Raw genomic sequence first — 22,542 nt, forward strand, 5'->3', positions numbered from 1 at the left:
TTACATGACATTTCTTAGTCAGTTAAGGGCAAATTCATAAACCATGGAAGTAACACAAAGTCTCCAAAACCATGCATTTCAAGATGTTTTCTTCACAGCTGGGTTTAAGGAGTTTCAAAACAAGGAAAAGTAAATCCACAATATTACACATTAACTATTAGTAGTTTTCCATGTTCTACCAAATCTGAAGGGAGAGGATACTTTATTTCATTGAGCCCTTCTAACTAATGCGTTAAGATCCACAGGCTTCTCTAACATTATGTCATCTTCCCCTTTGTCCCAGGGATAGGAAACTTTATACCTGATTTCTCATATGTTCAAGTTGGCATCATAGGCATCACCTGAAACTACAGCTTCCAGTTCTAGGACCATAACATTGTGCACAAACACAAAAACTTTCTTCATAATTAAGTTTGAATTTTTGGGCTAGAAATGTAATCTTTTGGGAAGACTGAATGCCAGCGACTGCTTCCTCGTCCTGATAAAGCAGTATCCATTACAGAAGCCATTCCTCCCATCTCACTAGTGGTTATTTTCCTTAGGGTGCAGATGCAGAATGCGACCTGTGGCTTTGCACAAGAAGGAGCCCTGTGAAGGGCTTAGACAGGCTCCCAGTCAGCCAGACAGACTCCTCATGGCCTGCGCCTACCAGGGTGCTCAGGAACTGGACTGCGAGTGAGGTCACTATGCCTGCTTTTTGAGCAAATTCCCAGTCATCTTCTGAAGACTGAAACACATTCAGACCCAAGAAAGCACAAGGGTAACTGCTGCTATTCTGCAATGGGGCCAAATTTCATGAAAACTAACATTTTTCAGAATAACTAAAAAACTCAGGTTCACTCTGTTAAAAACAACACAAAAACAGATTCCTGCTTTGTACCCATGCTATGTTCCTGCTAATACAGACACAGATACTTCCTCTGAAAACAAACAACTGCTCTGGTACCTGAGAAGCGTACTAAATCCCTAATATCTCTACAAAGATTCCAAAGCCCTTTCTAAAAAGTGCAAAAAGGAAAAAGTATGAAGATGATGAGCCATAGCTGTATGCTTAAAAATTCTAACATCATTTCAGGAATTAATGAGAAAAGTTTCCCTAACAATTCCTCTCATTTCTTTAACATTGGTAAGATAAATCCATGCAGCAAAAGACATTATAAATCCATTGAGACAAATATTCCCTGGGGTACATACTGCATAATAGCTGTAGTGGAAGCTATGCCAGTAACTAATTAAACTTATGCCTTAGGCTTTAGCGATGTCAATTCATCTATTTGAGATTTATTCTGTTTTTAAAAAGCAAGTAGATAATTTTCTTCATGAGCTCTGTCATTTAAAAAAAAAATTGATTACTTAACTAACGATCTTTTAAAGTAGAAATACACTGTGGAGAAAATGTGTTTGATATGACAGGCTATCATATTTAAATAAACATGATAAAGTAAAGTTTCATGCTCTTGTGAGTCAGCTGGTCATCCCATCTGAGTAGGCAGAGACTACTTTTTTCCTTACAAGAACGAAGGAGTATGGAAAAGAGCTTTGCTTTTGACAGAAGGTAGCTTCTAAGAATTCCTACAGAAAATAAGATGCTCATCCAAGATGATCATTGTTGCACTATATGATGAATCTTACCACCTCAAGAGTTACCAGCTTTCATTGCATTATGGTGCATTCTTTGAGCTTAAAAGTCCTCTGGGTTAGGTTATTTGCAACAGTAAACTACAGCAATAGTTACTCTTCCCATTTCAGCAGAATGGCTATAAAACTGATGTAGAAATAGCTTCTGCAATAAACTGCTGCAGCCTTTACCTCACCCTGGTTGCTTTTGTCAGCATTTTCTCAAGCAAAGAGGTCAGTCCCATTTCCTTCCACAGTTCTTGTTACAAGGTTTGCAAGAAGGCAGCAAAATGATGACAGTAGCTCTTCTATTTAATTGCAGCAGAGTTCAGTAGGACAGTCTCTTCCTAGCTGTTGGTCATTCCAATTGTTGCAATTCCACTTTAAAGGGTAAAATTATTTCCATATTAAGTCGTATTTTCTTCTTTACCAAAAGCTCTAGTTCATCCACAAGCTCCATAAAGCTAACAGAGTAGATTCTCTGATCACACTATTTACGTGATCATTTTAGGGACACTATATTCATACAAACAAGTTGTTGTTTGAATCATTCATGTTTTACCAAAAAGAAAAAAAAATATCTGAAACTCAAATCAGAAACATATTGTCATTAACTGGCTTTGCTTTTGGCATGCTACTCCGAAAACAGACATCTAGTTGTTATTTCTCCTTGCAACAGATCATGCTTGAATTTATGCAAACACTGTGCAAGCGGTCCAAGTTCACAAAGAATGAAACCGCTGTTTGTCATCTGCACTGGTAATGTTGTACTGCAGAGCATTGAGCATAAAAGATGGTAAATACAGCTTAAAGTGTCACCAAACAGTATTAACCAGACTGGTTAAATGCTGGTGTCAGAGAAGCCACTGCAGCAGAAATTAAACAGCTAGCAAAAGCTCAGAGTAAATGTCCTTCTTGAATGTTCAGATCTATTTTACTGTAAGCAAATATTAGAGGTATCACTAAAAATTTTAGCGGCAAAGATACATAAATGCATGAACAATTTTAAATAATGCAGTCATTAATTAGATATTAACCAGGTATCCAGGAGAAAGAAGGTTAGATTAATGCAGGTGTTCAGCTCTTAACATGCGGAATACTTGCAGCCCTAAGGTCTGAAGTATTTATAATTAGCTGTGGAACAAAGGCATGCTGTGTTGCTCTAGCACAGAGATTCATCAGCTTGAACAAGAAACGTTTCCAGTATGTTCCAACGGTACCATTTGCAGAGATGCCTATCCAAAACAGTAGTCATAACTAACTCTGATCTTTAGAGGCAACCAAGGAATATAATCTAAATGCCACTCTTGCCACAGAGAGGGAAAGAGAATTCAGAATGACACTCAGTCTCTGCAAAGGTAATAGATGCAAGGGCTACCTTCTGCTACCCCACCTTAATACAACAAAACAGATTTTACTGATTCAACTTTAAAAATTTTGTCCTTAGATATTAGAATTAATTCTTATTAATATCTTTTAAAAGAATGAGGTTTCAAGAAGAAAAAAATACAATAAAAAAATCCCATAGATATGTCATTTTAAGTCACAACATTGGTCCATGCAGTTTGCAGTGTTTTCTGCTCCTGCTCAGAGACTGCAAGAAAACTCAGAGTATGGTCTGGAGATAGATAAGACACATATACAGGTACAGAGCCATACATTAAAATGTTCAAAGCAAAAGCATAACTTGAAGAAAATGCATCTTATTACTGGCAATAGGCAGTGCAATCCAAAGGGAGCCATATAATAGACTACATGAGCTTTGGATCAAATCCATGAATCTAATACTACAAACCACCAATAATAAAAGATTCCATAAAACAAAGCTATGCAAAATAACTGTTGTGAGAAGTCATAAGTATCTGTCAAGAGTGAAACCCCCAAAGCCAAAACAAGATTAGAGGAACTGATTTTGATTACACCATTGACTACAGTTTTAAAGGAGGCTAATTGGGGTATATCAATATAAAGTCACCACAGCACATTTAAAAACACTACAGGACAAAAATCTCACAAACACAGCTGTCTGTCTTTGCCAGCAGACGTTTCACAGAATATAATTTTTTAATCCAAGATCTCTTCACTGTTTTTATTAAACCTTGGTATCCTCTGTACCAATAGTCAGAGGGCCCTACTGGGTGGCTCCTAAGAGCCATTCTGCTTAACCTCAATGCTCCAGTTCTTAACTCCCTGTGCATCCCCCTCAACTCTCACTCGCCTTGCCACTCTGCCTTACTACTAAGCCTCTGTGAAACAGGTGGAGTAGAGATGGTTTACAGACACTGTTTATGGTCTGCTGAGAAAGCCACAGAGGCATGCTTATTAACAGGGGTGAGAATTGAGGAAGAAGATGCAAGAAAAACCACCCCGAAAAAACCCAACAGAAAACAAAAGGAAGCACAGGAGAGGTTATGTTGGGTTTGAACATTACTCTGCATTTCCTCCAGTCCAATTTCATCTTACTGTTGGTTTTTGTTTTTTTTTACAGCACCTACATTTTTCAGCATATTATCCTGGGCTATGGTGCCCTATCCAAACCTTTTAAACCCAGCCCACAGCTTCACTCCCTTTCAATCACCCTTCTCAAATTCAGCCTTTGTTCAACAGAAGTCTTAACACTGCATGCTGTTGTTCTTCATCCTCTTATTTTTTATTTCTATGTATTTTAACACTGGTCATCAGTTTTAACTGTTCAGAACAGCAAGCATGTCCCAGTCATTACAATATTCTCCCTAAACTTCCCTACCATAATTTCACTGTTCTGTTCCTCTATTTTCCTGACTTAAATCTAATACCAACCTAATACCAGTTCCTCACAAGTTTGTACTAGGTTTACAAATCCAAGAGGCAAATACTCCATTTCCAAATGTAATCTAGATAATTTTCTATCTTGGCCTGGCCTCTGCCAAGTGTCATTGAACTCAGGGACAACATTCTACTGCAAGATCTTTTGCTTTCTGTACTTCCCTCACACAGGTACAACACATTTAGAATATGGCTGCTGAAAAGAAATTTTACTTCAAGACAGAACAGGCTGCTCAAATGCTCTAATCTGAAAAGATCTTGTTCATACAAAGGCTCTACCTTAGCAGAGCCCTCCATGAATGACAAAAGAGGATTGTGATTCATTTGGCAGCCAAATTATTCTAATTGTTCCACAAAGGCATATAAAGCCCCATACACATCACAACTTTTGTCTTCCACAATCGTTCTTCTCTCCCCTTTCAGTCAGTCATTTTTCTCTAAATTATTAAATCTTTCTTTCCTCTTGTTACAGTTTGGGAATTCTCTGGCTGTAGGAACTCATAAGAAGGTTATAATTAGCAGTAAAAGAAAGACGGTTGTATAGAAAATATGGCTCTATGGGAACTGTGAAATGGAGGCTATTTCAGTTAACTGAAAAACCCAGTGCTCACTTCAGTGCATGACTTCTTCAGCAAAACTCATCCCAGCCTGCATCCTGCTTACCAGACAACATGCACGTGGTTCACTGGCTGACAGATATAGTCCACAAATTACCACAGGCAGGCAAACAATCAAGCCAGTAAAAAGCAATTTTGGAGAAAAGACCAAACTATACATTTAGTAGCTAATGAGACAAAAGCAATCTTGATGGCATGAACAAATCCAAAATAATCATTAATGTACAGCTCTAGAAAACCAACCTTACAATGGGACGAGTTTCAGAGAAAGTTGTATCAATCCAGACTAGTTAGAAAAAGATATTAAAAACTACTATCTGTTTTTCAAAACAAAATGCAGATTTTGCTTCTCACATTGTTTTGAGTCCATTTGACAAATACAGGTCCATGAACTGATTTACAGGTTGCTGAAAATGAGAGGAAATTATTAAATGCGTAACGATGAGTAAAAGTCAACATACAATGCAATAGTGAGGCTTAATCTGGAATACCATGTATCATTCTTTATCATGTCACGTCTGTCCAGCATGTGAACATGTGCTGTACACAAAATACAGAGAAGTGCTGCTAGTATTTCTCAAGAGAATGACAGCCTACCTTACATCAGTATCTCAAACAAAGACAAGACCTTTAACGGCTGTTTAAGACCAAAGAACAAACAGGACTGACGGAACACCACAGGGAAAACCAAAAAGCCATGTTAACTCACAAGGAGAGTGCTGGCACAACAGCAAGTGATAAAAACTGGCCATTAATAAAGTTAGGATAAAGGGTAAAGGAACGTTTCTAACCAGCTTCATAAATGTGAAATACGGGGCCTGCAGGAGTAAGGGGACTGGAACTATGAACCAAGAAATGTTTTCCAAACTCATTCATGCTCTTGCTCTCTCATTCATAAATAAATCCATACATATACACACACTCACCCCCATGTTAAGCAGACACTTTTTCTTTTTTCCTGAGTAATTTGAAGCTACTTAGAGCAACATCTCTGTCTCTTGTGGTTGATTAATATTCTGATATCTGTACTTTCTTGCACACAAGTTTTTCTAGCAGTTCCCTCCAAGCACTCTCCTCCACTGACTCTTACATCAGTCACGCCTTGAATTCATATTGCTGTCTTTCACAGAATGCGGATACTCTTCTCTCTGTAGTTGCCTACTTTCACGAAGGGCTACTTATGATTCATAATAAGTTAACATCTCAACTTTTCGCAGTTAAAGGTCACTCCAGAAGTTGTGGGATATGGGGAGAAAGGGAGGTAGGGAACGGGATACGCATAAAAGCATGGCCCACAGAAAGCTAGGGTTAAAAAAAAAAATCAACTAAAGGCATTGGAGTTCACTCAGACTATTCAAAAGCTTCAAGAATCACAATTTCATAATGTTGCTAAAACCTCCTTCTTTATTCTTGGCACAACTGCATGTGTGTGTAAGCAGTGGGAAAGGCATCATATTTTTAATTGGAGTGTGAAAAATGCTGCTCATTGAAAGAAAAAATATGCAGTTATAATTAGAAGTGGAAACTAAAACCAACCCTTCACTTGAATATACAGAAAAGGCATCATTTGTTCACAAGATACAACCTCTAGGTGGGCCCAGAGTCTTAGTCTTATTCTCCATACTTCAACTAACACTCCTGTTTACTACTCCATAGTTGAGTTATCCCTATAGAGCCTAAGTACTGTGATCAAACTAATTGTATTTACAGCCTCCCAGAATGGCTGAGGCAGGAAGGCATGTCTGGAGATCACCTAGTCCAACCCTCTGGCTCAGAGCAGGGTCAATTACAGCAGAATGCTCAAGGCTGTGTCTAGTTGGCTTTTAATTACATCCAAGTATGAAGACTCCACAACATCTCTGAACAACCTGTTCCACTGTTTGACCTGCCTCACAACAAAACCTATTTTCTTATGTTTAAATAGATTTTCCTGTGTTTCAATTCATGCCCATTGCCTCTCCTCCTTTCACTGTCTACTGCCAAGAGGAGTCTGGCTCCACTTTCTTTATTCCACCATATCACACATTGAGATACATTGATAACATCACCCTGAGCCTTCTCTTCTCCAGGATAAACAGTCCCACCTCTCTCAGACTCTCTTTAGGTGCTCCGGTTCCTCAATCATCTTCATGGCGCTTCGCCAGACTCGCTCCAGTATCTCCATCTCTCTCTTGTATGGGAGAACACAGAACCAGACACAACACTCCAGATGTGCCCCACCAGAAAGGAGAAGAGGCGAAGGATCACCTCTCTCCACCTCCTGCCAATCCTCTAATACAGCCCAGGAAGTTAGGAGCTGCCTTTGCCACAAGCACACATTGCTGCCTTGTGGTCTACTTGATGTCCACCAGGATCCCCAGGGTCCCTCTTGCCAAGGCTGCTTTCCAGCTACTCAGCCCCAGCCTGTACTGGTGCCGGGGGTTATTCCTCTTCAGGTGCAGGACTTCGCATTTCCCTTTGTTCGTGAGAATCCCATCAGCCCATTCCTCCAGCCTGTTGAGGCCTCTCTGAACGGCAGCATGACCCTCTGGTGACTCCCAGTTTTGTATCCTCTGCAAACTTGCTGAAAGTGCACTCTGCCCTATCATCCAGGTCACTAGTGAAGATGCTGAGCAGCATCAGCCCCATGATCCACCCCTGCGGCACATTATCAGTGACCGGCCTTCAGCTGGACCTCGTCCTGCTGATCACAACCCTTTGAGCCTGGCACTTTAGCCAGTTTTCAGTCTACCTCACTGTCCATTTACCTGCACTGCACTTCATCAGTTTGTCAATGAAGACGTTACGGGAGACAATATCAAAAGCTTTGCTGAAGTCAACATAAACAATGTCCACTGCCCTCCTCTCCTCCACCAAGTCAGTGATCTCATCATAGAAGGCTAACAGACTGCTCAGACATGACTTCCCCTTCATAAATCCATGCTGACTACTCCCAACCAGCTTCTTGTCCTTTATATGTTTGGAAATGGCTTCCAGAAGGTTAATGTGAGGCTTGAGTTCCCCAGTTTCTCCTTATTTTCTGTCTTGAAGACATGAATGACTTTTGCTTTCTGATAGTCCCCAGGAACCTTCCCTGAGGTTCCTTCTGAGAAAATAAATTTTTCTTCTGGAAATAATCTCCCCTGAGATTTTCTTCTGGGTTAGGCATTAGTACAGATCCATCTACTCTACCTTTATGAGGTATGAATGAAAATAACAACTGTAGTTTTTTAGATATCAGGCTGGGCTGCAACAATGACGGAGAGAAGGGAGAATGTTTTGTACTGTGAAGCAAATATGACCTGGAGTTACTAAATGACATTTACAGAATAAAACATGCCTCCCAAAACCAAAACACTGCAAATAAATTTAACTTTACTTTTGCAATCAATCATAACACAGACCAAGTAGCCACGTGAGGGCAAGGAGAAGAAATTAAGCCATGTAAGACATAACTTTTCAAGCAATTCCAATAGTCAGACAGCCATGATTAACTAAAATGCCACCTTTCAGATTAAAATATATTCTTTACAACAGACACATGCTAAGACAAAAAATAGTCACCATATGTTATATATTTATATAAAAGAGCATCCAGCTTTCCTGTGGGGAATTATGTTATTACAGAGCTTTTGGCAAGAGCCATGATCTGTCCACACTAATCTTTAACATAAGGCAGTGTGGCAGAATTCATACCTGAGAAGTTACCTTTCCTAAATTATGCCAAACAACTTCTGAGAACAATTTCTAACAGGTTAAGTTGGAGACAGCAAAAAGAAGGAAATGGTACAGGCTAGGAGCAGGATGTGAACAAGGTTCCAGAGAAGACCCCATATAATCCACCATGTAATTGGCACATATAAGAGCACTGTTTTTTCCAACACTGTCAGAGATGCCTGAATTTAGGTAGTCTGTCCTGTGCCCATTTCTGCTGTGTCTCTCCCTCTGTAAATTTCTGTTTCTTTCCTGATCAAACTTCTGCTTCCTCAAACTTTGATTAGTCACATCTTCATCTTTACTACTTGCGTGAAAGCAGTCTAACACAGTACAAGCTGCACAGCTTTTCTCTCTGCACATAAGTGCACCCAGCAGAGAGGAGCTACAAGGCAACACACCACTGAACACAACTAAAGTTTTGTGCTAGCATAGCTATGGTTTCTGCAGTGCACGGAAACGCTTCATTAACATTTTAAACAATGTCATTTGGTGCCCTAGCTACATTTCCTGTGATGGTCTGTACAGTAGAGTTAGCTTACTATGGGTTCATCTTAAAGAAGCTTTTCCAGATACTCTGTAGGTATCCCTTTCACTTAAAAACACTAAGAAACTGTTCAATTACTTATTTCTAGTTGTCTCATCTGCTAACAGCTGAATACAAAAACAGAGTTCAAGCTAGTGTTTTATGATAAAGCAATATATTTGGATCTTAAATACTGTCCTAGTATCTTACACAACTTACACATCTACCACTATCATAGTACTTCTAGCTGTTTCACTTGAAAGTAACATCTGCATATTAACTACTCTGTAATTCCACTCACAGAATTCAAATCTTAAACTTCTCTTCTGACTTCCAAGAGTACAGAAAATGTATTAGGTAAGGAGGCAGGTGGCTAATAACTATATCCTAGCATAACTATTGCTAACTAAGAGGCATAGCTGTAAATTCCTTGGAGACGAGGAAATAAAAAGATACAAAAGGGGAAGGGAGAAAAGGAAGACACTACATTGCAACAATCTGCTATAAATGTTAGAAACAACTGAAGTGGAATTTCCTAAAACAGTGCGTACTTGCAGACTTCTGCCAGCATAGCTGGAGCAGGTGTGATTTATAACTGAACCAGCAGAAGCCCCTACCACTGACTTAATTAAACTAGCTAAACTGGTTTAACTGATTGAGCTTTTACTGGTACAGCCTGTTTGCTTGCTGTACAGGGTTTTACTAGACAGCTGTGAAGCAAAAGTTAGCTGTATACCTGCCTCACAGCAGAAGCACTCTGACAATACATTATACTAACACTCTATAACCATGAAAGAACAATGCTACAGACAGAGCAAGAGAGATGCAAGCACCTATTACAAGTGAGGCTGCTTATCCATAATGTTTACAAAGAAGAATTTGGTTTTGTATTATGTTATGCTATGGATTTTTGCAGCAGATAGTATTTACACCACATGTCCTCATCGAAAGGCATACCTATTCAGAGCAAAAGAAAAAATATTTTAAGTGGTCACTGTTAACATCACAAAAATCAAGGTAGTCTGTTGGTAGCACCAAATGGTCTTTACTGGACAATGACTACTATGCCAATGTATTTTTTCTACACCTAGAAAAGCACTTGTAATTAATCACTCTATATTTTCACTGAATTACTTGTGACACCTTTTCACAAGTCCTGTTTATGTGCATTTCCCTGACAGCAGCAGGAATGCAAAAACTTACTACTTTGAGGTGAAGTTCAATAAAATGATGGTATCAGTATAATGGCAGCACAGCAGTAATAACGCTGTTTCAAGTTCAGGTCTCCTCCTGCTACTATGTATCATGCTCCAATGATGCAAACTTCCCCTTTCTTTTCTCTCAAGCAGTCTAACCAGCTAATATTAATTGGCCTTAACTAAAAATAATTGCCTGTAGCCAGTATTTATCTTTGATTTTGTTGCTTGTTGTCAGATCTGATGAGGGGATACTGGGACTGGGAGCCTCGTCAATTTTTCCAACAATGCAGTCTAGTAAGAGACAGTAGTTTACCCTCTCCCTGCAAATCTTGGTTTTGCTTTATGAATGTCTGAAAACATCAGTAGGAAACAAATACATCTGTTAGCATTCATTAGCAAATGCTGGTGGTGTTGATTGTTAAATCTCAAATCCCATTTCCCTGTCTGTCCCTCCACATAACTTTCTTCAATGGCAGGAGTTGAGTAGCTCATTTTAGTACAGACAGGCTCAAAGGCATGACGGAGAAAGCCTCCAGTAATATAACCAGTCTACAAATAAAAACCACTCTCTACTAATAAATATTTTCTCTCATTATTTATAGTGCTAAGTGTCATGGAGCTGCAATCTGACAGCAGAAGGACATGGTACAGAGACTGGAGAGGGAACTTACCAACACATTACAAGTATCTCCAGCCATGAGCAAGGAAGCCCTGAAGGAGTTCTTTAATCCTGTAACTTGTATGCCCAGTTTCAGCTTTATGAGAAAACAAAACCCACCCAGAAGCTGCCGGGTGGGGGAGTGGGAAGAGAAGGGCAGCTTCTAATGGAAACATACGAACCTTAAAAAAAAAAAAAAAAAAACAACCTACTGGGGAGTAGAGTATACTCACTTTAAAGAGACTGAACAAAAATTACCTTTTTCTAAATATCTGAATACTCACTAAGGAAACAATGAAAAGGTAAAAATCCCAGCACAAAGAAATGGGGTCAATATTACAGACAGTCACTGCAAGTGTTACCAAGGTTCAGAAGGGAGAGCAAGACATATTCTACTTCCTTGTAAAAACTCTTTTTCATCTATAAAAGATCAGCATCATACAATTACTTAGTGGAGGAAAAAAGGTTGAATTAATGAATGAGACCAGAGAATACATTTCCTTTCTTTCTCTGTATTTTGTAAAATAAAAGTCCCTTTAAAAATAGTTTCTGATACCTTAACTTGTATGTTCTGATTTTAGATCTAGTGTCTGTTTCTGCATACCACACACACACATTATCCATGTCTGCTACATGCACACATATGCATCGCTGAAAACATTTTCAAAGGGATTGTATTAAAAAAAGAGCTTTTATTTCACAGTTTAATGAGGCATTCCTCTCTCTCCACTTACTCAAAATTTTCCACCGATGTCCACCAGACAGTTTGACTAGATTCTCTAAAAAAATTTTCACATTTTCTGAAAGTTCTGCAGAATTTCAAATGACCCACTAAAAACATGTGGGCTGACAATAAAGAAATTGGTAAGCTTTCTACACAGAACTGCAGAGCAATTAAGGACTATGAAATGCAGTGCTCAGTCCTTCAAGAACTGGTGCATGTAAGCAGTTGTATCCTCCTAGTCATTGCATCAACTTCAGTGAACTACTTCTATAGCGAATTTATTTCTGCCCAATAGTTTTTAAAGGATCTGCCCTCAACTGTTCAGTTAAGGAGGTTTCAAAGTACATATAATCTTTCCTTCTGCAGGAAAAAATACTCGTGATGTCTCACAGCAAGCTAACACAAATCCTAACTCCTTCCAGGACTTTAGTTTAGCTTTAGCATTCTGTACATTTACAAAACATCAGTAACAAACCAGTATTTGGTTTTGAATTAACCGTCATTATTTGTGACAATCTGTTCATGAGAACTGATCAACTCAAATTCACAACCATAGGCCTTCAGGTGCTTTCAGTTTGAAAGTACAGATCCTACAGAGTAAAAGAAAGGTAAATAGATAAAAGTACACCACAGAGCATTATGAATCGACTGAAGGTCGCAAAATGAAGCTGTGTGGGAATAGAAGAAAACAACTGGGCATATGCCCTTTTGTACATGCACAACAGTACATTTCAGGTAGTTCCACTTATAAGTGCTTTTTTCCATGAAACAAATTGTGTAGAAAATATTCAACTAAATTTTAGACGTAGACTCCTCTAAAATGAAAGTGAAGCATTAAAAAATTTGCTGAAAGCTACATTGAGACATGTATGCAGCTTTTTGGTGGGTGAATTTTAGGTATTTTTTATTCGAGATAGTTAATGTGGTAGTTATTAATTACAGGCATTTTTCCACCTATATTTCTCTAATTCAACCCAGGAAGAATAACAACTCAGGTCATCTTAGAAGGACTTTTAAAAGAGAAACAGGTTACATTTTGTCTTTTTGCTTGATAGTACAATAAACTTGAGACATAGGACATTAGGGAAGGATAAAGAAAACACTAAGATTTGCATCTTACCTTCTTCTATCTATAGGGCCAGTGATTTGGCAACAGCTGACGACAGTGTATGAACCATACCTCTAAAGTGCCATGGCCACATAATGCAGACAGCATGACAGCAACATGCAGTATGATGGGCAGTCTGCTCACATGCTGGCAGGGTCTTGGGGGCAGCATGATAAGGAAGCTTGGGGCAAGGGAAGAAAAAACAAAAAAACCCTTCAAGCAACGAAAAACCTGATAAACATAGGTGGCAAAAGGAATGCTGGATGACACAATGCTCTTGGCTCCAAGCTGGAAGATAATAATTTTCAGCCAAAAGGATAAAAAGGAGTTTTATCTGCTTTGTGCTGTCAATTAATAAGTAAATACTGACAGATAAATCAGACTGCCTAAACTCACTTAAGCATGTCTAAAAGGGAAACGAAGGCTTAGCTAAGCTGGTTATCATAACCCAGTCAAAATAATGGCAAAAACTTGTAACCATAAGCAATCATGAAAAGTTATGAAATGAAAGAAGTTTCTGTTTTAGAGACAGTTTCTGTTGGAAGAGTGTTTTTAATCAGGGTTTTTGATAATACTGGCCTATAGCCTCTGGGAAGGCAAATGCAAGTTCTCTGGAAGAACAAGTACTAAATTAATCTTTCAAAGGGTGCAGTGAGTCCTCATGCAGTGGGAAATGGAGAAATCAAGGTTTTGTGAAGCAGCAGATACATACACTCAACACCTTGCACAGTCTTGAATGACTTGTGATGCATTTATTTCTCTCAATATTCCCAGTCAAAAAAAAAAATAAAAATCAATAAAAGCAGAAGTCATTACTATCTTCTGCAAAGATGACAAGTTTGCCTTGTTCTTTCTCTCTGGGTGGGAGGTAGCAATGTTATTTTTAAAAATGCATGCTTTACTCATTTCTTCCCTTCCATCCCTCACCACCTCCCATCACAACCATCACTACAAAGCATCCATCACTGAAGGAGTTGTCTGAAGTCAGAGTGAGTAAATAACTCATCCTATTACATGATGGTAGTTTACTTGCACCTTTGTCTTTTTCAAGGGTGACTGAATGACTACAGTGTCTATATATAAACAATAATATATTTCATATGTCTGTAACAAAGGCAAAAAATGAGGATTAAGAGACTCACATATACTTGTGTCTTCCCAACTCCGAAGAGAACAACATGTCCTGCCTAAACTGCTCTAATATACTCTGTCATATTATAATTTTACTAACAGCATAAGTGAAATTCTAGTAGAGTAAATAATTAGGTGATGGCAGGAAATGGGGGACACTTTAAGGACTCTGCCTCCACCATCAGCTCCCCAAATAGTTCCCAAAAGATTCTATGAGGGAATTGCAGCACTTACAGACACTGAATACAAAGATACCTAATTAGTCAAGTACTACTTCCAGTAGCAAATAATGCAAATAGTTTGCCATTCCAGTTGATAAGTGCTTTATAAAAGCATGAAAGCTGTTACATGAAAGCTGTTAAATGGTCTACACATGATACTTCAGAAAAAAACAGCACTTCTATACATAGAAGTAGAAACCCAAAACAACAAAGAAAACCCAAACAAATAAAAAAAAAATCAACACCACTAAACAACCCCCCCACATACACAAATATACTTACTGTTAATAAATTGCAGTGTTTGGTCAGGACAGAAATATTCAGAAGTAAACCGTACCATTAAGTCATGACAGCTGCAGTCAGAACAGCTAGTCTTCCAATCCCCGATAGCTTTCTTTTTCCCACATATCCCTCTTGTTCTCATCTTCATTCTTACTTACAGTTCACGTTACTTAACATTTAAGTAACACAAACTGAAAGACAATCAGTAGATGTAGTCCAGCTACAGGTTGGATCATTCTAATGGAGTAAATGGTATGTTTGGCAGACTAAGCTTGAATGCAACCACAACCCTTCACAATTACGATTATTAAATGCTGTAGTTACACCACAGGCATCCAGAATACTGTTTCTCTCACCCTTTTTTGCAAACAAACATTAAAAACATCAAAATCAGATAATGTTTCCTAAAGATGAGGGAATCCATCTCAGGGCTATGTACTCAAATTGCAAGAAAGGTGGAAATATCAACAAGTATTCTTGCAACAGCTTCAAACAGCAGCAGGACTGAACTGCAATTCAGTTTCTAGGAGCTTGTGTTTTCTGTTACTGTGTTTTAAGAATTCTAACAAGGTTTTTGGTCCTGTCAGGAAAAATCAGATACACAGCTGTACGCTCTGTACATCCAAAACTGTAGAAGTATGTTTATCAAGACATTTGTATGCAAATGCTGCTAAGCCACCTCTACAGATTTTACCTACAGAGAAGAGTTTCTCACAGTAGCCTGCTCCAACAGTAAAACAATTGCCAGAACAAGTGTAAAACTGAATCAGACCAAAATACATGGATTACTAACATGCCCACCCACACATAAACAAGCTACAGAGAAAATAAAAACATCCAGTGCTTGGCAAGTTGCCAGAAAAAAAAAAAAAAAAAAAAAGAAACTGACTTCAGGGAAGAGAAATTAAGGTCAGGATGCCTTCTCTTTCCCTCACAACCTTTTAGGACTAGGTTGGAAAAGCGCCATCAACTATCTAATCCTGCCAATTCTATAAATCCTTATGGAAACTACTTTAAGAGGCTATGGCCAAAACCACATTGACTTCCCCGTGTAACACACAGTTGCAAATAATAATATATAAATAAGTTCTGAAGAAATTGAAGCTGCTTTAAAGAATTATGATATTACAGCTCCAAAGAAGTTATATCTTTGAAAATATAACTTCTAGATAGCACATTCGGTCCTTGTTTCAATCTCTGATTAGGTTTTCCTCCTCCTCATGGCTTGGAGCCTCAGAAAGAAGGGGGAAAAAAAAACCCCAAAGTGTTTAGTTTCCTTTTTAGCATAACATTATATATTTTTTTATTTACAATTTAAACAGCATATTTTAAACAGAAATACTCTACTGAGGTTTTCTTAAGAATACAAAAGGCAAACCTGAGCAAAAAGAGGAAATAATTGAATCTCCTTAGTATATCAATTTATACTACCTACACTGAATTCTATCAGTGAAGCAATATTATGTGTATTTAAATAAGAATATTTCTTTTTATGCTTTTTTAAACATCAGTAATTACAATGCATATATTAAAGAATGAAGAGCAATATATTGTTTTCAAACTCCTAAATTTTCACCAGTTCTATCAATATATAATTACAATTAAGCCACTGCCTTTTTAGAAGATTACTTTTTACTAATAACTTGTTGCAATATAAAATACTAGTCACTAAAAGCTAATAAAAACCTTAGCACTGAAGCTTAACATTACCGTATGTCCACTGCATGACTGCCACACTCATTTAAAACCCTCTCACTTTTGCATAGTTCATAAAACGTCCACGTGCTGGTTCCCACAAAACATCCAACAGCTGACAGCCCCAAACAGCAACACTTCTTTCCTCTCCATTCCCCCCCATAGCAATCCCCTTCTCAAAGCCTGACATCAAAACATATCCAACAAACTGATCACCACAGGACAGCCAACACCACACTTGCCCCCATAACAAACATACGGGATCCATTCTGCTGACTACACTGAGCACAGCACCCTTCCCATCCAGCCGAGAATATCACCAGTTCCCTGCGACAGGGAATGGGAAAGAGCCTCTGTCGCTGCTGCCAGGGAGACTCATATCACTTCCAGGCCCTACACACAGGGCAGCTGCCTCACTGGGAGCTCCCCCACCTCCTCTGAAGCCAGATGAACAGGTTGAGGCGTGACATTATTTGTAATCATGCCCTGGGCATCCAGGACGGCCCAGAGTGCTGCTGCTGCTCTGTGCTGAATTCCCTTTGAAGAGCGAACACTGCCAAGTCAGAGACTATTGACTGGTACAAGACTATCTTGGTGGATCTGTGTCTTCGGGGGGGAGATGGGCTGGGAAAGGGAGAAAGACTTCATTTTACTAGTTTTACTACTTTTACAATGGTGAAAGCAACAGCAGTAACAATAAATAACAACACATCAGTGGTACTATGTTTCTCCCAACAAAATCTTCATTGCTGTTGACAGAAACAAAAGCTCAAAGAGACAACATTTTCACATGATGGAACCTATCTGAAAGTTTCTTTCACCAATTATATTCTCTTGTATTTCACCATAAGGGTAACAACTTTTATGGTCATACCCAGAACTTGAAATAAGAAACTAGTACTCCTGGCTCGCATGCCCAAGACGACGTAATAGTTAGGATGCCACAACCTAAAACATTTCCTAAGAACAAATACACAGACAATATTCTAGTAAGATTTCCAACAAAAAAGTTCAGTAATTGAATTGCAAATTCCTTCCAAGTATGTAAAAAAACCTCGTAATAATTCACTGACCCATAAAGCAAGTTATCTTTTCAGGTACAGACAGAAATAACACTGCTTTCCCTAGTCTGCATATAACCTCTCAGTGACTCTGCAGATGCCACAGTTTTCAGAAGTGTGTACTTAGGCAAAGCTGACCCAGACGTCGCTTACTTAATAGTATTCAGGGTACTTAGGAGAGCAGTGAAGGCGATACCAACCTACAAGCCCTGAAGCAAAGATGGGCACAGCAGTGTCAGAGAGTGCAGCGGCAAAGCATGAGGGAAGGACAACAGGAGTTGGTCGGTTCTCTGACCTGATGGGTACCAAGCAGCAGCCAGAGGGCCGAGGAAGCAGAAAGCACTGCAGGAACCACAGTGTTCTGGGACGTGGGCAATATTCTCTTTTCCCTCCCAGGAGCCAACCTACAGCTGTAAAGGGTCCCTGCATGTGCACAGGCCCAGTCTTATGGCAGGTTTTAGGAAAGCTCTAATAGGAATGGGTAGGAGTGTGGGGGGTACATAGTTAAGCACAAGGGTTTCAGCTTCATGCACAATTCCCTGCAGCCTCTGACTGGTCGTGAAGATTAAAACCAAACAAACAAAACACATAGAGAAGAAAATTAAATGGTAAGCAACAGATAGGGATCTCTACCAGGTACCTATGATTCAGCATGAACATCCCTGACATCCTACAACTAATTTGCACTATTTAAAGATTATATTCTGCTTGTGTAATAAGAAATCCAGATTGCTGTTCTGACCTGAGGCAGCAGTATGGTTACACAACCCTCCTGTTCTGTTTCATTGATTCTAAAACCCAAGCTATACGCCACAATTTCAAAAATAACTACCATCACACTTCTTGCTCATTTAAAAATAAATTTACCTCCCCAATTCCACTAGCAATATTGGCAAGTCCTCTGGAGTACAGACAAGCCTGAAGGTTGTCACATGCAGCAAATTCAGTTTACCAGTACTACGCTACCAAATCCCACATAGATTGGGTTTGTAAATTAAAAACGGCAAGCATGGCTCTGCACCACAGTTTCCTGCTTTCTACATCTTCACCTGCTATCAGCAAAATCTAACTGTCTCAGATGCTGGCACACTTACAAACACAGTTTTACACTGCAGAGCACGGTTAGACAAGGAATTTGTTAAAATAACACCAGAAAAAAAATCAAAAGCCTCCTGTCTGTCTCTTAAAGGCATTTAAAAAAAACCACTAATATACTCCACATCATCCACATTTACTTTATTTTCTGGTTATAAAAGTAAGGATTTTGGATTTCAAGTTGAAGTTTTCAAGCTAGAAAGATATCGAAGACCGACTTTATACCATGCAAACGAACTACATTGCAGTCACACCTGCTACCTCCTCTTTTTCAACTGTGTAAACTGAGGAGTAAAACAGACAACCAGGAACAGTATGTAATTCTCCACTCACACTTCTATTTCTCCACCTGAAAAACTGAAAGAAAACAGAAAAGACGACAACCAGATACGCATTTTATACATTTCTTATGATAAATTCAGCATCGCTATCTCTAACAAAAGTAGGTATCTACAAAGGCTGACAGAGGTAAATTAGATCTTAAAGGGGGTCCAAAGAATTTTCTCATATTTAGACAATCTTCTTCCACAAAATCTTCCAAGTGACCATAGCAGCAGACTAATAGGCAGTGAAAACGGAAAAAGAAATTTCAAATACCTTTTCTGTTACACCTTGCATATTGAATTGCAGAGCATAAGAAGGGTATGAATCAGTGTTTTTTCGTGTCTGTATGTATAAAAATTTATAAAATTCAGAGCAGTTGTTTTGCAGATTCAAGAACAGGAAGCACCTCTGATGCAATTTCACAGTGAAAGTCCCCTGAAAAAAATAACTGCACATGTACTGCATACATATCATTGCTACCTCCCCTTTCCTCTTTTTTTCTCACATCTGTCTTCAGACAACTCCTCTTCAGTGGTCTCCTAATTTGCACTTGTTCCGTGAAATTTAAAACTACTTTTGCTACAGGCAACTCCGAAAGTCTTTTCCACATCGCAACCTAGTACTCCCTTGATATTTTTTATTTATTTCCTTAAGTAACACTTCATATTAACATCTTTTCATAAACATTCCAATATATTGCATTTCTCTCATTTTTCCATTTCTGATTTATACATCATTTCTTCCAACCTCTTTTCTATTTAAACTGCACTTCCAGAATCTATGCACACATGCTAACAGAGACCAGTCAGGGCTCTTTACTGTGTTAATTCAGTGGTTTCAATTCAGCCCAAACATTCAATTTTTGCAAAACCCAACAGTTTCTTTGGAATGTCATCATGAATTTATTCAAAAGAAAATCAAATCACAGGAAGGAAAAACTACTTTCCATAAGAAATTATTCCCTCCACTTGAAGGTAAAATGAAAAGCACCTCAAGAATTTCATTAGTTGATTTTTACCTCTGAATAACTTTCTCAAGTAACTACTCTTACAACCAATTCTGATAAGCAATGGGAATTTGGAGTTGCATTTGGCTCCACCACTCATCTGTAGCATCCCTTTTTACCTGCCTCTCAATTACCTTGCTGACACAACAGAATAGCAATGGGGCATGAATTGATTGCTGGTAAGCTTGACTCTGTATGCACTTGTTAAAAAATATCCCATAACTGAAAGAGAAAGTTTACAATTATTTATAAACTTAGTAGACAGAATGATTATGCTCAACAAGCTTTCTAACGGAACTGCTGTTATGTTTGACTGTATTTCTCCACATACAAAGAGATTTACACAAGAAAAACTGAAGAAAAATGGATGTTTTCACTCAAGATATTCACAAACTAACTATACTTTTAGGAAATTTGTGTCTTCCACTTCATGTTACCTAATTTAGAGAGGGAATGCTCAACTATGAAAAGCATATTTGACTTTGTGTTCAAGCTGAGAATGAGGAAGGATTTAATGCGGTTTTTAGTTCTTTAGAAAACAGCCCTGGATGCTGATTTTAAAAAGAAGGGTGGGGGGGAGGCAGGGGGAAGCAAGAGCAGGTAGTGATATTTTATGAGAACACAAAATCCAAAACATTTTTTGTTGTTTTAGCGATTTCTATTGAGAAAAAGCTATTTATTTTTCAATTATGTGACGGGATACTACGGTTTGAAGTCATTCTAGAAAGAAGAGGCTTTAAAAATTAGGTACTAAGGGGGAGAACTTGCAAACCTTCATACTTAGATTATGATATCTTCCACCTTCACTCCCTTTCATCTCGTTGAGGCTCTTACTTCCTCCTAATCACTGCCACCTGACAGACACAGAGCTGTTCTTTCTTCTTGGTAATGACAAGAACATGGATTAGGATGCAAGTATGTTTGTGCCCACAGGAACACCTGAGGTTCCCATGTCCCTCCCTGCTATGGGCTCGGTAAGTTTGCCACGGAACCACTTCCCCAAATTACCTTGACACAATCAGCATTATTGAAGCAAAATGAAATAACTTCAATACGTGCATATGTCTAAACACACAACAGACCCGCACAGTTAGAAGAAAAAAAAAAGGATATTTATACCCTTAGAAAGGGGAAAGTCCCAAAGATCCTCTGAAGCTGTAGTAACGGATTAACATAAAACGTATTTATGTCACTTATTGCAGTTCTTGCTCTTTTTTCCATAGTGGAGAGCCAAGTTTATGGAGGTTTACAGACATACATGTGTGCGCATATGTCTGCACATATGAGACGAGGTATTGGTATATCTCATATGTGCAGACACATACATAGATGCCCAGTAAAAAAGATATATATTTCTAAAACTTCGAATGGCTTTCCTAAAACCAGTGTTACTTCAAGTTATTTGGTACATTACATGAAATAAAGTAATGATTTTTTTTTTTTTAAGTCTTTATAGGCAACTGTTTGGAAAAATCCACTTTAATTATTCTCAACTAGTTTAGCCAGGAATAAGCATTCACAAAAATCTTCTATAAAACCTAAGCAGCACTCTGAAGAAAAAGTAGCAGTTACAGAGAAGAGAAAGTATTACAAATGCCATGACATATAAGTTGTTGTAGAATAATCGCTTTGTTCCCAGACCACGCAGTCAAACATAATCACTGAATGGCAGAGAAATGTAGGGGTAGCTACTTGTATTTTCAGGATATCAAAACTATATTGTCTTTGCAAAGAAAGTAATCTTTTCTTTGTAACATAGCCTCAATAGAACATTGTATTGCAATATGTTATGGTTTTGGACATAATAAATATTATGATATAAAGGCTAATATTTAGCCTGAACAGCACAGTACACAAAACATATACACACAACACAAGAACAGTTCCACTTTGTACTCACTCTTACAAAGTTGTCAGGGAACAAACCTCTTCTGCCTTTGAGCTGTCCTTCCCACCAGCCTCCATCATCTTTCTTGATATTGGTGATTATGTCACCTACAGTGATCGTCAGCTCATCATCATGTTGAGCTTTGTAGTCAAACTCCACTATCGCCTCCACTAAAAGAGAAACACACATATGCATAATTATTGACTACATTTACGTTTCCATGCCTTTGAAAGGAATAAGAAAACACAAATTCAATTTCATATTCTCAGTGAAAGTAATATATTCAGCTAACCAAGACAGCACATCAAATAGACAACATGTAATGGTAACATTTTGTGAGTAACTGCTGCAAGAAAGGCCTGTGCTGGTTTTGGCTGGGGTAGAGTTAATTTTCTTCAGAGTAGCTAATATGGGACTAGGTTTTGGATTTGTGCTGGAAACAGTGTTGATAACACAGGGATGTTTCAGTTATTGGTGAGCAGTGCTTACACAGAATCAAGGCCTTTTCTGCTTCTCACACTGCCCCATCAGCGAGCAGGCTGGGGGTGCACAAGAAGTTGGGAGGGGACACAGCCGGGACAGCTGACCCCAACTGACCAAAGGGGTATTCCACACCATATGATGTCATGCTCAGCAATATAAAGCTCGGGGAAGAAGGAGGAAGGGGGGGACGTTCAGAGTGATGGCATTTGACTTCCCAAGTAACCGTTACGCGTGATGGAGCCCTGCTTTCCTGGAGATGGCTGAACATCTGCCTGCCGATGGGAAGCAGTGAATGAATTCCTTGTTTTGCTTTGCTTGCACATGCAGCATTTGCTTTACCTATTAAACCGTCTTTATCTCAACCCATGAGTTTTCTCATTTTACCCTTCCAATTCTCACCCCCATCCCA

General features: G+C 38.7%; 1 protein-coding gene across 2 annotated transcripts in view; it reads right to left on the reverse strand.

The window, feature by feature from the left end:
• SH3KBP1 (SH3 domain containing kinase binding protein 1) overlaps positions 1–22,542 on the reverse strand; it is a 236,441-nt gene that overhangs the window by 187,487 nt on the left and 26,412 nt on the right. For both annotated transcript variants that reach the window (XM_059815901.1, XM_059815892.1), the window contains exon 2: positions 21,663–21,820. In XM_059815901.1, coding sequence (XP_059671884.1) covers positions 21,663–21,820 — 158 coding nt within the window. The remainder of the gene's footprint in view (positions 1–21,662; positions 21,821–22,542) is intronic.

This window comes from Gavia stellata, chromosome 1, assembly GCF_030936135.1.
Source record: "Gavia stellata isolate bGavSte3 chromosome 1, bGavSte3.hap2, whole genome shotgun sequence".
In the NCBI taxonomy this organism is placed as follows: Eukaryota; Metazoa; Chordata; class Aves; order Gaviiformes; family Gaviidae; genus Gavia; species Gavia stellata.